At 41.2% G+C, this 16746-nt stretch overlaps 1 protein-coding gene across 5 annotated transcripts in view; it reads left to right on the forward strand.

Moving 5' to 3' along the window:
• The window catches only part of FRMD4B (FERM domain containing 4B), a 356738-nt gene that overhangs the window by 277155 nt on the left and 62837 nt on the right, over positions 1-16746 (forward strand). For all 5 annotated transcript variants that reach the window (XM_043886552.1, XM_043886549.1, XM_043886550.1 and 2 more), the window contains 2 exons: positions 3099-3155; positions 3960-3982. In XM_043886552.1, the coding sequence (XP_043742487.1) occupies positions 3099-3155; positions 3960-3982 (80 nt within the window). The remainder of the gene's footprint in view (positions 1-3098; positions 3156-3959; positions 3983-16746) is intronic.

A 16746-nucleotide genomic window follows, 5' to 3' on the forward strand; every position in this document is an offset into this window, starting at 1 on the left:
ATACTGTCACCCTGCTTATTTAACTTATGTGCAGAGTACATCGTGAGAAACACTGGGCTGGATGAAGCACAAGCTGGAATCAAGATTGCCGGGAGAAATATCAATATTAACCTCAGATATGCAGATGACATCACCCTATGGCAGAAAGTGAAGAAGAACTAAAGAGCCTCTTGATGAAAGTGAAAGAGGAGAGTGAAAAAGTTGGCTTAAAGCTCAACATTCAGAAAACTAAGATCGTGGCATCTGGTCCCATCACTTCATGGGAAATAGATGGGGAAACAGTGTCAGACTTTATTTTGGGGGACTCCACAATCACTGCAGATGGTGACTGCAGTCATGAAATTAAAAGACACTTACTCCTTGGAAGGAAAGTTATGACCAACCTAGACAGCATATTAAAAAGCAGAGACATTACTTTGCCAACAAAGCTCCATCTCATCAAGGCTGTGGTTTTTCCAGTAGTCATGTATGGATGTGAGAGTTGGACTATAAAGAAAGCTGAGTGCCAAAGAATTGATGCTTTTGAACTGTGGTGTTGAAGAAGACTCTTGAGAGTCCCTGGGACTGCAAGGAGATCCAACCAGTCCATCCTAAAGGAGATCAGTCCTGAGTGTTCATTGGAAGGACTGATGTTGAAGCTGAAACTCCAATACTATGGCCACCTGATGCAAAGAAGTGACTCATTGGAAATGACCCTGATGCTGGGAAAGAATGAAGGCAGGAGGAGAAGGGCATGACAGAGGATGAGATGGTCGGATGGCATCACCGACTCAATGGACATGAGTTTGGGTAAACTCCAGGAGTTGGTGATGGACAGGGAGGCCTGGTGTGCTGCAGTCCATGGAGTCAAAAGAATCAGACACGACTGAGCGACTGAACTGAACTGAACTGTGTAGGTGAAAAAACCCACAGGTGAGGTTTGTATTTGCCTCCCTACTCCTCTAGAGCTGTCCCAGCCTGGTACTTTTCATACCTCAGCTCCTCATTTCAGCATTTTTAATGTTTAATGAGTCTTCTAAGTTAGAGAAATATTTGGCAGCCTCCTTTAAAGTATCTGTTTGAGGTCTTTTTATCTGCTGGACTTCCATTTACTAAATTGAAAAGTTGGTGTGTAAAATATTGTTCAAATGACTCATCTAAGGTTCTGATGAAGCAAAGGGGTCACAGGGTGGCAGAGGAGTTGGCAATAATTTTCAATATATTTTATTCATCTTTAGTTGTTTTTTTTTTAATATTTGAACTAACACACTTGATCTCCTCTCCAATTTTAAGACAAATTTGACTTAACGGGGTCAGGCCTAATTTCAAACTCAAAGATGTTTTTTAGCACTCCCCCCCACCCCGGCCGCCCCACAAGCTCCCCTCCCTCTGCATGAGTTTCTTTTTCTTTGAAGAGAAGGGATTCAGCCTTTCTAAAATTTAAATCTTGATCAGCACCTTCCTCACCTGTTGGATTAACTGCTTCATCATCTTTCACCAGATTAGAAAACTGCTTGTCTCTTGCCTGAAAGACACAGGGCAATTGATTTCTGCAATCAACCTGGCTTCTTTGATTTTATAATCTGTTTCTAGAGATTATAGGCGAGCTTTGAATTCCAAGGCTCTGGGCCTGTCAGCTTTTGAAGCAAAAAACTTTGAAGCAGATCCTCTGCCTCAGGTTTCAGAAGGAATACTTAGATGCTGGAAAATGAAGTTAATTTGTTTTCATTCTGTAATAGAAGGGAAACACAGATAATTATCACTGCTGACATTGTAACATCCCCAATTTGGGGGTTGTATATTTTATTTTATGACTTCTAAAAGAATTATTGTTACTAGTTTTTGTTTTGGGTTTTTTTTTTTTTTATTGTTGTATTTTTGAGAAGCCCAGTCAAATCATTTGGAAACTTGAGAGAAAAGCATAGACCTTCCAGAAATTCTCACTGAGCTAACTGCTCCTATAAACCTACCTAGTGTGCGTTTACCTTAAAACTACTAAATTACTTACCACTGACACACTTCGTGTAATTACAAAACTCTTCAGCCCAGATTCAACAGGTAGAAAGGAGAAAGAAAAAGTGCAGGGCAATTTGCAGACCTGTGTTCTTAAACACTATGCATTCTGAGTGCTAATTATACAGGATTTACACCAGGAGAGGGTTATATGGAATTGTTTTAGCATGTGGTAATGCTTATAAGCTAGCATCTTACCAAAAAAAAAAAAAAAAAGTTTTTAAAATAATGACTGTAGTCTAATACTAAGTGTTGAATTTATCATACAATGCAATAATGATATTTAAATATGTCATCACATTTAACAAAATAAACGAAGGTATGTGTGAGTAGTATTGATAGAGGCACTCCCCCACACACAGACACCCACACTTGTGTATCCCTTCCTGAGTAAGTATTCCTGTTAATTACAGCCTCAAACTCCTATTCTTCTTTGGGATCTTAAAAAATAAAATACTGGAAAAAGGATAAATTAGGATTCATCAGACTTCAGTGTAAAGCAACAGAATATTAGTCTTTTAAGCATTTGCTGTAGCTGATTCTTAAGGCTTTACATCTTCTCTATAAAACTGTAAATATTAATTCAATAGTCTCATTGACACAGAAGTGGAACTTAAATTTTTTGTAATATTTGCATTGTGTGTGTACCAAAATCATTGCTATGATGCAGGAAAACACTGAACAAAGTAAGAAAATCGGAGCGTAAAAATGAACTTAGATAAAAATTATTCATTCATTTAGAGTCTGTCTGAATTTTCAGTCATGTGTGTTCCTTCCAGAATACTGCTCTCAAAATACAATTTCCCACAGCTAATTAAAGCGCGCACTCTCTCTCTCTTACACACACACACACACACACACACACACACACACACACACACACACACACACACACACACACACACACACACACACACACAGAGTGGCTTCCCCTTAACCCTGGATGCGTCTCTCCACGCCCCCCTCCCTTTCCTCTGGAATGGTATGATCTGCATTTTGATCGTAAACTGGAGGTGCCAAGCTGTGACAGCTTCCCGAACTCCACAGCCATTTGCTACGACCTAGGGCAGCCTGTGTTCAGTGATGCTTTCCTTTTCCACCGACAGGGGCAAATCGAAGTAGACAGCGAAACTATCTTCAGGTTAGCGGCACTCATTTTACAGGTAAGAACTGACAAACCGCTTTTTACCCGCTCGTTTTTGTTCACTGGGTTTTGTGAACTGCCTGAAATTCTGAAACTTTTGCATAGGCCAGTAGCTAATGTTCTAAAGTCGCCTGGTTGTTTACGAGAATAAAATGTGAGCCACCGTTTTCTGTCTTAGTGTGGTTTGCATGATGAGGGAGAATGTGGCATTGTGTGTCTCAGAAGAAAATGAAATTTAGACTTCACTGAGGAAGGAGCGTTAAGACCATATTCCCGGCAAAGAGCTCTGGGTGACTTGCATTTGGGAGGCGGCAGCTGTCACAACAGCTGTAATTTGTATTTAAATTTAGTAACTTTTGTATACTTTTTCTTGAGGTTGAGTTAAAGAGCCCTTTAATTCTTAAAAGCATGCATAGTAGAAAAACAGTGGGTTCTGTGCTGGTTTAAAAAAAGAAAGTAAATGGCATGTGTCGGTTTATCTGTGTAATGATTTAAAAGGTCTGCATCCAGACTAAAAAGTGTGCTGCTCTGGTAGACAAGCATTTATCACGTGATCTTTGAAACTTAAAAGGAGAAATAATTATCTATGCATTTTCAGATAGATTTGTCTTGTCTGTTAAAAACAGGAAAAATTAATGAGTAATAGCAATGTCTTAAATGCCACATTTTCTCCAGTGTGGTAAATAGGGAAAATGTTCCTTGTGAAAAAAAAATTCGAAACAAAACTCAGGCATTTTAAGAGTGGAGAATGATCAAAAGTAAAAATTCTTTTAGCTTGATTAACATCAGTACAAACTGATCATCTGTCTTTTTTTTTTTTTAGGAAGCCAAAGGGGATTACACCAGGTATGGTTCCTTTTCTGATATAACTATGCAAAATAACTCACTGAATCTTTTAATGCTATTTTAAATAACAATGGATGCAAAATCAAAAGAAAGTAGATCCCTAGGCGTGAGACGGAGGTCTCTTTCCTCTTCAAATAGAAACCTATTCTTTTTGTGAATGAATCCAGGCAATGAAGCTTTCCAAGCCGGAGTGACAGAACTTGTTCTCAGAAATGCTCCAGAGTTCTATTTTCTGTCATCTGTTAGCAAATGAAAAAATCTATAAAAAGCTTGGGTAACCCGTGCTGATTTTTTAAACTTATACTAATCTTGTGTTTGAAGAGATATACTATAAGCACAAAAAGATTAAATCCATCAGCTGCTTAGTTAAGGGATTAATAGGGGCTTTCTTTTTGCAGCTGCCCTGAAGGGGCCTCACCCTTCATACACTTGACCTAACAGTTGTATTGTTGCCACTGAGACACTTACTGGTCCTAACTGCCTAACTGGCCAAATCATCAGAGAGTGTTTATATTTGAATTCACCCTCCTCTATCCATTCCATTCTGTTCTTTTCATGCAATAGTTGCCGTTGGAGTAGTAGAAAGGGTTAAAGGTGGAGGCCAGACCTCCAATTTGAAACAGCTCACAGGCTGACAACCGGCTGAAAGTCTCGCCTCTACTGTGTTAATGTTCTACTCCGGGTAAACTTTACCAGTAGATTATTTACAGATCAACTAGTATTCATTCCCTGCCAAGTCTTTGACTAGTGTGCTCCTTAACAGACTGATAACCAGATCATGCCTTCCAGGCTTGAAAACTTGCAGTCACAGAGTCATGCTTCACTTCAGAAACTCGGCGCACTTTCCACATCTGCCCATTTAATTTGGTAGAATGACTGAGACGTCCACTTAAGATGCCACGGTCCACTCACCGCACTCTCCTTTTAGTCTGTTTTGTGATTTTTTAAAAAAAAATTAGATTAGTAAATATGCTTTGAAGGAATCATAAAAATTACTGAAAGTGCAAGTCACTCAGTCGTGGTCCGACCCTGTATAGTCCGTGGAGTTCTCCAGGCCAGAATACTAGAGTGGGTAGCCTTTCCCTTCTCCAGGGGATCTTCCCAACCCAGGGATTGAACCGAGTTCTCCTGCAACACAAGTGAATTCTTTACCGGCTAAGCCACAAGGGAAGGCTAAGAATACTGGAGTGGGTAGCCTTTTCCTTCTCCAGTAAATCTTCCCTGATAGCTTCCTTGATAATTTTTTTTTAATTAAAAGAAAATGTCAAGGCATAAAAAGAAGATAAATTAGTCTCTAGGTCGTTAACATCAAGAGCGGCTGTGTTCTCCACTCTTGTCTTCCCTGGAGGAGCCATATTTCCTAGGAAGATCAGATATGCAAGGAATTCCTTCTCGTAGGGGCTGAGTCTGAAGTTGATTTATAAATGAGGGCTTTCAGGGCCCACAGCTCAGACTCCACTGTCTGTGGACTGCTAACCCTTCCTCCCCCACTTTCTCCCGGTCAAGCATGTGATGGACACCCTCTGAGCCTCATTTCCCCATCAAGATAATGGCACCTCTTTCTCAGGTCTGTTGTGAGATTAACTGTATGGAAACATTGCCCAGGGCGGTCGGTATCTGGCATGCAGCAAACTCTCTATACACTTTGGCTGTTATTATTAACCATTAAAGTATCATCATTTCCCTCTTCATTATCATCATCCTGTCCCATCTCTTGGCAACCTCTGAAGAGGCTTTTGGGACCTACATGGGTGTGAAACAGCTGTAATCACATGACCGGGGAAAGAACGAAAGAGAAAAAAGGTTCATTCCACAAACCTCCTTTAGGGAAAATGGCTTGCCTGAGGCAGAAGAAGTCTTAAAAAGAACAGTACTTGGGTAACCCAGACCTTTTAGCCCTAAGATGTCAAGTTTGGAGAGTTAGTCTGGCCAAACCCAAGTCAATCATTTTCCTTAATTTCAGTGTGTTCCTGGTGCTTTCCTGACTGATTACTAAAGAAATGGTGGACAGTGTTTTGAAATTGTCCAAACCATGCTGAGTAGGAGAAGGAGCTTGGGACTGGGAATCATGAAACCAGCACCATGAAACTGAAATGAGCCCTCTGCTCATTCTCAGCCTCAATTTCCTCATCTGTAAATTGGGAGTAATGAAAATGGGACTTGGCCGGGTAGTTTTGGCACTATGAATGGGTTCAAGGACTTTGTAGATTATAATTTGTTGTACGAGCATTAGTTATTGTTGATGAGATTGAAAGAATAGGAAATATGAGCTTTTGTCATTGGGTATATAAAGAAGCAGAATTTTTGCTCATTGTTACCACTCCTTTCCTATTTGATTTCCTCCTCCCCTGTATATTTTTCCTCCAAAGTTTTGTCATAAAACTAATTTAGGAAAATCAGGCAAAAATAAAAAGTAGCATTTGTGGCAATGTTACATTCTATTTAGAGCGAAGACATTAGAACCAGACAGCCTCACTGAAGTCCCAGATCTGCCCCTTATTACCTGTGCAATCTTGAGCAAATTATTTAAATTTACCAAGCCTCAGTTTCCTCATCTGTAAAATAGGGCTTTTATTAGTATATACCCCATAGAATTGCTATGATGACTGATTGAATTAATATATATAAAGTGCTTAGAATGGTTCCTACAGTCGCCACTTTCATATTCCATCAAATTGATGGACATAATCTACCACTCCCCTGTTATCTTAAATATGAATTGCTTCCCCTTTTTGCTGATATAAATAATACTTTGATGAACATCTTTGTGTGATTGGGATTGGAGTTATCTGTGATTGTTTTTATAAGTGATGTTTCTCTGGTGGGAACAAGCAAAGGGAAATTCCTCAAAGGAGGTGAAGTGCTGAAAGGGAACTTAGGCATGGATACTTCCTTGATTCCGTCCAGAGAATCTGTTTTTCTATCCAGAGCTCCCTCAGTGGCAATTCTGAACTCCACATCTCTCTTGGCTTACATGCTATGGCTTTTAGAACTTCACTGAGTTTGCTCACTGAGGTTTAATTATGGATCAGTAAAGATCCTCAGATACTATCCTCGTGTAGTAGAGCCATGTGGCATTTTCAATTAAAACGCTGATTGAACACCTAATTCTTGAGGCTGCTCTGGGCCACCCACTCCTTGTAAATATCTCATTCTTTCTCAAATTTAGCATTTCTAAAGCTGAACCCGCCAGCATCCCAGCCCCCAGGCCAGCTCCCCCGCTGCCTCCCCTTGTATAAGCTCCTTTCTCTCTTGAATCGTCTCTCGGGATTTTCCCTTTTCACCTCCCACCTTTCTCCTTCACCTCAGACAGCTCCCTTCTTTCCTTCTCTCTATCAGAACGCCGGCTTTCTCAGCCCTCAGTCTCCTCCAGTCAGCCTGACTGTGAAAGTATGCATGTGTGTGTTGATTGTTTGACTGCTTTCTATAACGGTAGTTTAATAGTCCGTGCCTGATTTCATTCAGTTCCTACCACAGTTTTATCATCACCATTTAACAAATTAATGGATGGAAATTTTAGGCCAAACTCACTCACAAAGTCAGTGAGTTCCTGGATCTGTTCTGATTCCATTGTGTACTGCATAATACCCACACATAACCCCCTGTTATCTTCCTAAGACATAAATGTGATCGTTGTTGACTTCCACACATCTCTTATCTCCCATTGCATAGACATCCACCTTCCAAAACCCTAACCTGGCATTCAAGGCCCCATATAATCTGCATTAATACATTTTAACCACCCACGCTCTACCATTCATACTCCTTAATATTTGTTCTTGACTCTCTTCTCTTTTCTTTACATTATCTATACTGTTTTGTCATCATGGCTATGTTCAAATTCTTCTTCCTAGAATGCCTTTTAAAACAAAGATCCTCCTCCTTATTTTGTTTCTGCCCTGTTTCCTTCAAAGTATTTTAAGTTAACACTCTCATAACCAAGTAGAAAACCTTGCTCTCTGGAAAGTTAATTAAAATAGTGGCGTGAGGACTTCCATTTTCTTTAAATAGTTGACAGCCTGAATTTCCAAGTCAGCCCTTAAGCTGCAAAGATAACAAGCTACTTGGGTAACACAACACAGACAAACACAGGATTCCTGAAAGCTGACACGGCGAGGCTTTATCACTGAGCCAGTTGCAAATGACTTTGTAAAAGCAAGGCATTTCTTTTCTTTTCTTTTTTTAAGATCCTGAAAGGTGGAAATTACCAAGAAACTATGTGACTAGGGCACTTTTGCTTATAAGAAAAAGTGACTACAATTTCAGTTCATTGCTGGGTCAGAATGATAGCTATTGTCACCTAGCTTCAAATGGGTAGGAATAATGCACATTTACAGCTGTGCTGCAAATAATAGCAGCTGTTTCCCATGGGAAAGGAACTTCTCTGGATGCTTTGAGAGTAGTTAATGAAGGGAGGGGGGGAAAAGTCAAAGACTTTTAAAGAACTTGTCCTCCTACTTGTTACACCTCTAGAGCACGTAAAGGTCTAAAATATCATTCCATTTCTGGGACCTTTAAAATCAGTGACTGTGTTTTTTAAAAAAAATAAGCAGCTCTCATGGGCTAGGTGCTATGCTGAGTTTGTCCTTACATCAGTGGGAGGCAGACGTGAAGAGGAGCTTTGGAATTTAATTGCTTGGGTTCAAATCCAGGCCCAGGTACTTGCTGTATTACTGTGGATAGCTAACTTCTCTGGAATCTGGAGCTCAGTTGCTTTGTCTCTGTTGTTTGGCTTTACTATTGCTATTTGTGTTAATCCATTGAACCTTCCCACCAATCGTGTGATGACAGGCACTAGTGGTACCCCCATTTTACAGAGAGGGAAACTGAGCTGTGGAGAGAGTAGGTAGTGGACTGTCTAGGTCACATGGCTTCAAGAGTGGCCCAGTTAGGACTCCGTGCCTGATGCTCTTGACCTTTGTCAGGAGTCTCCTTTTTAGTATTCTAACACAGACTTGTAAGAATCATTACCTTCTGTGCTGACAGAATCAAGAAGGCTGACTTGACAAAAATTTAATGTTTCTGTCTGATTTCACGCCAGAACTTTAATGAATCAGCAAAGAGCTTTTGTGAAAAGCATAGTAAGAAATGACTTTTCTTTCTGTTGGTGTTATGGCTATTTTAAGGTTTGATTTAAACATAGCTCAGCACGTTAATATTTTATTTATTTTTAATGATTGGTAAATACTTCTATGTGTCAGGCTGTTTTACATGTTTTACAAACAGTAACTCATTAATCGTCATCTCCGCTCATGAGGTTGTTGGAATATTATTCCCATGTTACAACTGAGATTAAGAAACTTTGTGTGGGTAACGTTTGTATTACTCATATTATGGTTTAACATTTCCCCATGACTTCGCCAGATGTTGAGTTGTTACGTTCAATAAACACACGAGATAACAACAAGTAGGGAGCTGCAGACAAATAAGCGTGGGAACTATATCGTTAAAAGCAGAAACCAACAAATACTATAAAGCAATTATGCTTCAATTAAAAATAAATTGAAAAAAAAAACAAACTCAACAGAGTTTAAGTTCTTTTTGATCAATTTCAAATCCACTCATGAGCATGGCAGATCTCCCAGAAGAAAACACATAAACAGTATTTCCCGCTTTCTTGTCCCTGATGTTCAAGCCTCTTCCAGACCAGTGTTCTGTGCACTTCAGTTTGTGAAGTGGGGGCTTATTTATTTGGTGCAAGCTCAGTATTAAAATGCTTTTAAAGGATAAGCAGTTCCTTTTCTTTGTACTGCCTGTCAGATTCTTGCGTCTCTCAATTTTAATTCCAATAGCTCTTAGCGTAAACAGTCATCAAATTCTGAACTTGCTTTTTCTGAAGAGCCCTAGATTTGAAAGAATCCTCCATCCCATACAGTGGGTGCTTTTCACCTGCTCTGCACATAGATTAGGGCTGCCCCCATATTATGCATTGGAACCCTCATTTCACGCAGGATGAACTAACAAGTGACATACCCATGACAATTCAGGTTGACAGGACCAGACCTACAGTCCCCAGGTCTCCCCTGCCATCTCAGAGTACCATTCGGACTCACACTTGTATCAGGAGCCCGCCGCAGATCCTCACTGTCCCTGACGGAAGGCAGTGAGGGCAGCAGGCAGTGGACCCTGTGGTAAGTGGTGTTATCAGTGGAGCGGCCCCAAGTCTAATATTAGTCACTTGAGGAGATAGCTTAAGAGTGAGAAGGCAGGAAATGAGCACTCCATCAGCAGTGACCTTGGAATGCCTGGTCTTTTTCTCATTGCTGGACCCTATTCACCCTTGTATTCAATAGATTAAAAACCAAATACCTACAATGTACAAGGCACTGGACCACTCAGGGCTGTGGTGGAGGCAGACTAAGTTTCCAGTCTTTTCTACTTAGCCAAAGTCATTTTACCTCCTTTATAAGAGACAGTGAAAATTTCCGGGCCCTGGATTCAGACAGGCAGGGGTTAAGTTGAGTGAGACAAGCCTTCCTCATCTACTAGTGATGTGACCTTGAGCCAGTTCAAGCCATTGAGCCTAAGGTCCCTTTTTAAAAATTTATTTATTTTTAACTGAAGGATGATTGTTTTACAATATTGTGTTGGTTTCTGCCATGTATCAACATGAATCAGCCATAGGTATACACATGTCCCTCCACCCCCGAACCTCCCTCCCACCTCCCACCCCATCCCACCCCTCTAGGTTGTCACAGAGCCCCTGGTTTGAGTTCCCCAAGTCATACCGCAAATTCCAACTGGCTATCTATTTTATATATGATAGTGTTTCCATGCTACTCTCTCCATTTGTCCCACTCTCTCCTCCCCCTGCCCCCCCACAACCCCTGTATCCACAAGTCTGTTATCTATGTCTGCGTCTCCATCGCTGCCCTGCAAATAAGTTCCTCAGCACCATCTTTCTAGATTCCATATATATGCGTTAAGATACGATATTTGCGTTTTTCTTTTTGACTGACTTTGTATAATAGGTTCTAGGTTCATCTGCCTCCCTAAGGTCCCTTTCCTTTAAGGGATTTGTTGTGAGAATTGAATGAGATCACGCACCTTGGAGGATGCCTAGTACAGAATGAAGACTTAGTATTTGGGACTTTGCTTCCACTAAGTCTTTCGAGTATACTGAGATGCATTGTTGTTGGTTTACCATCTTAACCTTTTTCTTTTTTAAATTTATTTATTTTTGGCTGTGCTGGGTCTTCGTTGTTATGCTAGGGCTTTCTCTAGTTGTGGCAAATGGTGGCTACTCCTTGTTGCAATGCACGGGTTTCTTATTGCAGTGGCTTCTCTTGTTGTGGAGCGCGGACTGTAGCTTGTGGACTTTGGTAGTTGTGTTGCACCGGCTTAGTTGCTCCAAGACATGTGTGATCGTCCCAGGAAAGGGGTCAAGCGTGTGTCCTGTGCATTGGTAGGCACACTGCTCACCACCAGCCTACGAGGGACGTCCCCCATCTGAACCATTTTAAGTTGCTGGACAACCATCACGACATCCATCTCCAAGATCTTTCATCTTAAAAATGGAAACTCTGTACCCATTAAATAATAACCCTTCTCTTCTTCCCCCCAAGCCTCTAACAGTCACCATTCTACTTTCCATCTCTACAAATTTGCCTATTCTGGATGCCTTATATAAATGAACTCGTACAATATTTGTCTTCCTGTGACTGGTTTCTTTCACTTAGCATAGTGTCCTCATGTTTCATCCATATTGTACCATGTGTTAGAATTTCCTATACTTTAGGACTAATATTCCACTGTATGTATTTACCACTTTTGCTTATCCATTCATCTGTGAGTGAATACTTGGGTTACACCACTTTTTAGCTCTTACGAATAATGCTGATATGAACACAAATATCTCTTTGAGTCCTGAATTTCAATTCTTTTGAGAAGAGAGATGTGTTTTTAAAGAGATTCCCTGGCTTCCAACACTCCACCATTCATTGGAGTGGGGTTGGGATGAAGGCATTGGAATGTAGGATGGATATCACATCCTTGTTCTAAATCATGAGATCTTATCAAAAGTGACACTTAAGAAGCTCAGTACTTACATTAGAATACTTTTGTAGGTGAATATTTATTGACATGGAAAAAATGATTACAATATAGGAAATAGAAAAAAGCATATATATCATCCTTTTTTATTAAAAAAAATATGTATGCCAATATATTCAAATATATGATACATGTATAAAAACTAGTCTGTAAGTTAAAAACTAGTCTGTAAGCACAGTGCAGTAACCTCTAAATTGTTTTGTTCATACAGCCCCATTCATTTGTATACTTTTAATTATTTATTTCATTATACAGTTATAGACATGAAAGTGAAAATCACTCAGTCGTGTCCAGTTCTTTGCAACCCCATGGATTATATAGTCCATGGAATTCTCCAGGCCAGAATACTAGAGTGGGTAGCCTTTCCCTTCTCCAGGGGATCTTCCTAACCCAGGGATCAAACCCAAGTCTCCCACACTGTGGGCAGATTCTTTACCAGCTGAGCCACCAGAGAAGCCCAAGAATACTGGAGTGGGTGGCTTATCCCTTCTCCAGCGGATCTTCCCAACCCAGGAATCAAACCAGGGTCTCTTGCACTGCAGGCAGATTCTTTACCAGCTGAGCTACTAGGGAAGCCCATAGTTGTAGACATGGAGAACTATATTAACATCATGTATATTGTAAAATACTCACAAAAGAGTCACCATCAAAAGCAGTGACATAGAGTAACATGTTCAAAGGATGCATAAAAAGTATCATTAGAAGTTCTGGTATTTTCTTTCTGCGCACCTACAGACTCCCCACCAAAAAGACTGCTGTAGAGTGGATTCTGAAGTTAGGCAAAACTGAGTTTGGCTCCAGATCCTGCTTCTCACTGGTGAACAATCGTAGCTGTGTTATTGAACATCCCTCCACTGCAGTTTCCCATCTGTAAATAAGAATAATTACAGTTCTTTTTAAAAATTAAAAAAGAAATTAATTGAGGTATGATTGACTTGTAACCATATATTAGTTTCAAGTGTATAACATAATGACTCAGTATTTGCATGTATTACAAAATGATCACCACTACAAGTCTAGTTAAAATCCATCACCATACATAGTTACAAAAATTTTTTTCTTGTGATGAGGACATTTAAGATCTACTCTCTTAGCAATTTTCAAATGTGCAAAACAGTATTAGAGTGCATTGCACACTGCCCGGTTTATGGTAGAGGTAAAAAAAAAATTTAAGCCGATACTGTTGTCATGACGAAGAGTTATCTTGGGATGGGCGGGATAGAAATGTTTGCAATTTGCCTTCTTCACATGTCAGTGTGTTTTCATTTATTGATAATGAATATACAGTGCTTATGTCAGAATTTTTTTAAATGTTAATTTGTCCTGTTGAAAAACTCATAGGTTAGCACAGTGACCTATAGATCTCTGACACTGCAACGTTTTTCAAAGTGAATGTAAGATTCATGGAACACTACCCACTTGACCTAACGGAAACTTCCCAAACCAAGGCTTAAAGCCCTTCCCTGCCACCCCAGAGCAGCAAGGCAGCAAGCTTGTGATTCCGCGCCCCCCCCCCCCCCCCCCCCGGCACGTCGGGGGCCCTGTCCAAAACCTGCTGCCCGCTGGGGGTCTGTGTGCCTTTGTGAACAGGCTCATTTAGTTCTGGGCACAGGCGCCTGAGGCTGGGCAGGCAGAAAGGAAGCAATTAAGACAGTGGAAACCTACCAGGGAAAAGTGCTGTTGGCAGGGCAGACTTCACCAGGGTGTGACCTGTGCAGCCACACAGGGCCCCCTGCTCAGAGGAGACCCATGCTCAGCTTGACACTCTTCTGTCACCATCTTGAGATTCCTCATGATTTTTTAAACAAAGAAGCTCCACGTTTTAATCTTTCACTGGGTCTTGCAAATTGTGTAGCTTGGTCCTGGTTGTTGAAAACTGTAAGGCCTGGGTATTAGATGGATTATTAAAGAAAGGGTCTTCTTGTAGGTGTCTAAACAGGTACTCCATTGATGAAGGTAGAACCACACAGAACTCTGCAAAAAAGCCCTTTTGCATATATGTCTGGGAACCTCTTAGCCTTTTTCTGATTTCAGTATGTATAATCTCCCAGGTCTGAGGCATAGGGAATAACATAACCTAGACCTCCTAGGGCCATTATGAAAAATCAAGAGAGAAAATGCCTGTGAAAGGGTTAGAACTGTGCCTGGAACCCGTAATTCTTATTTCTGGCCGCAGTGGAATATCATCAGCCCTGGCTCAGGCCTTAGGGTTTCACTGGGTTCCCCTCAACTCCTGGCAACCACCATTCCACCCTCTGTCTCTCTGAATTTCTAAAGTGTTTTTATTTTAAATATTTACAGATTTTTGTGTTAACCTCATTCTCAGCCTAAGTCATTTTTTGGATTATATTTCTTCTAAAAGACTTGAAGTTTCAAAGTAGACAGGATCAGAGTTCTTGGCAAGCTGGCTAATGTTTAGAAAAAAAAATCTCTCATCACATTTTCATTATTATAAGAAATTCTTCAGATCTAAAGAAAAAAAAGTATTTTGACAGTTGATCCCTATCACACATTCAGATGGACAGAGTAATTTGTCCTTGGTTACAAGTTAGACTACAGACAAGAGTTTAACAAAGGAATTCTAGATGAGAGGACACTGTATTTCCTAAACACAAGCTGGTTTCTTGTCTCCGGTAGAATGCAGAGATAAGGAGGGTCTGACACAAATTCCATGGATTGGTCATGATGTTGGAGGAGCAAGTTTTAAGGCTGTACTTCCACCAGTTACCGTGGGTTCTGTTGAATCAATCCTAAAGCCACTTTCAACTTAGGGACTTGCCAAGCTGCTTCCAAAGTTCTTTTCCCATGTGGTTTATTACCAAGTGTTAGGATTGCCAGGCTGAGCACATAAAATAAATAAGGGATAACTTTTTTAGTGTGTGTTCTAAATGTTTAATCTGGCAGCTCTAACCTAGATCACCCACTGGGGATTCTTTTCAGTGGTAAGAAGCCACCCCTAGCCTGTTCTGAGGATGCTAGAAGTAAAGTGTTTGGTATAATTGTTGGTTTCCTGTGCTGTGATCAGAAAGGAAAGAATACATTTAATAAACATAGGCAGGTGCCTTCACAGCAACATAGCTTCATAGCATCTTCCAAGAATCCCAGAAAACCCATCAGTATCCCTGTCTTTATAATGAGGAAACCGAGGCTTACATAGGTTAGTTTAACTAAGTCCTATAAACATGGAGACCTGGAACTGAATCCAGTTCTAGGTCCTGACCTTGTTACTGCACATCACAGGGGTAGGGCCAGCCAGTGAGCATGTCTGTTGATATGTTTCTAAGTATGTAGTGGCTTTACAGTAGCCTGTGTCCCAACCCTCGCTTCCCTTGTACCAGCTCTGGTGGGACAGCCGGCAGCTGGGTGACCTCTCTAAGCCTCAGTTTCCTTATCTGTAAGTTAGAAACAGCTCCTACACCTCAGTTTGGTATAAGGATTGAATGACATCCTTTTTTTTTCTCTTTCTCTTTTTGTAAAAGTAAAATGCTGAGCGCTTGTCTGTCACATAGCACATTCCCTGTCTCTTTTAGAGCCACAGGAGTTTCTAATTTATAGTCTTGTGAAGGAGCAGAGAGGTCCAAGGCAGCTAGAAACCAATGTATGTTCACACCGGAACCCTCAAGAAGGAGCTTCATCTGATTAAGAGGAAGTGGGGTGTCCCTCCTTCTCCCAGAATGGATGGGGGGCATCCCTAGCTTTTATAATCCTTTCAGTTCTCACTTTCCACTCCAAAAAGGCGACTGCCTGATTTGGCTTGAGGTGTGATCAAGACCTGATTAAATGGGGTGGGGAGGAAATCCCCAGAATGGAAAGACCCTCTGACTTGGGAGGGGAGGGAAGAAGTCTGGTCCAGCCCACCTGGCTTTTCCGACCCCTCCCCCTCCTCTCTCCACCCAGCTTCCCAGTTCCCTCCTCTCCTTCCTTCCTCCTTCCCTGCTGCCGCTCCGCTTAAACCTGGAGTCCTGGGAACTAGCCAGCCAGCCTCTGGTCCTCTCGATCTAGCGCCACCTCAGCGAAAGGCCCCTGGTAAGTCTTTAAGGTCGCTGGGCCCTGTTTCCCGCATCTACCAACTCAGGGTCGGACCAGACTAACTCAGGTCTCTTAACCAGCTGGCAGGGTTTGGTCTGAAGGGGTGGAAAGTGAGGCAGGCACTTTATTTTAGCTATTATGAAACCGTCTCAGTCTCTGAGCAGTTTTATTAAAAACAGTTTGCAATTATCAGTGGTGGCATTAGAATCGGGTGGATCCGAGCCCTAGGTTTTTGCCTTGGCATATGATTGACTATGAATGAGATTGAACGCTTGTTTCCCTCTTTCTCCAGCTGCTCCCAAGCCCTCTATCCTGTAACAGAGCTCGTCAAGGGTTGAGATTTTACTATGAACTTTTTAGCTAGGATTGCAAATGGGGCATCAGGGACTTCCCTAGCAGTCCAGCGATTGAGATTACATGAGTCCACTGCAGAGGGTGCAGGTTTGATCCCTGATCAGGGAGCTAAGATCTCACATGCTGGGCAGCACAGTTGGGGAAAAAAACGTGTCAAACTCAGTGAAGTTGGAAAAATAAAAATCGGGCATTAGGAACACCTTGTGTGGTTTAAGGAACCTTTGTTGGATGTTGGGCTTCTCAGGTGGGCTTGCGTGCCCTGTTTTAAAATTCTGCTAAAAATGACTGGAGTCATTTTGTAGCTCTTAAAAAGTTGTTTTTTTTTTTAA

This window comes from Cervus elaphus, chromosome 24 (assembly GCF_910594005.1).
Source record: "Cervus elaphus chromosome 24, mCerEla1.1, whole genome shotgun sequence".
Taxonomy (NCBI): Eukaryota; Metazoa; Chordata; class Mammalia; order Artiodactyla; family Cervidae; genus Cervus; species Cervus elaphus.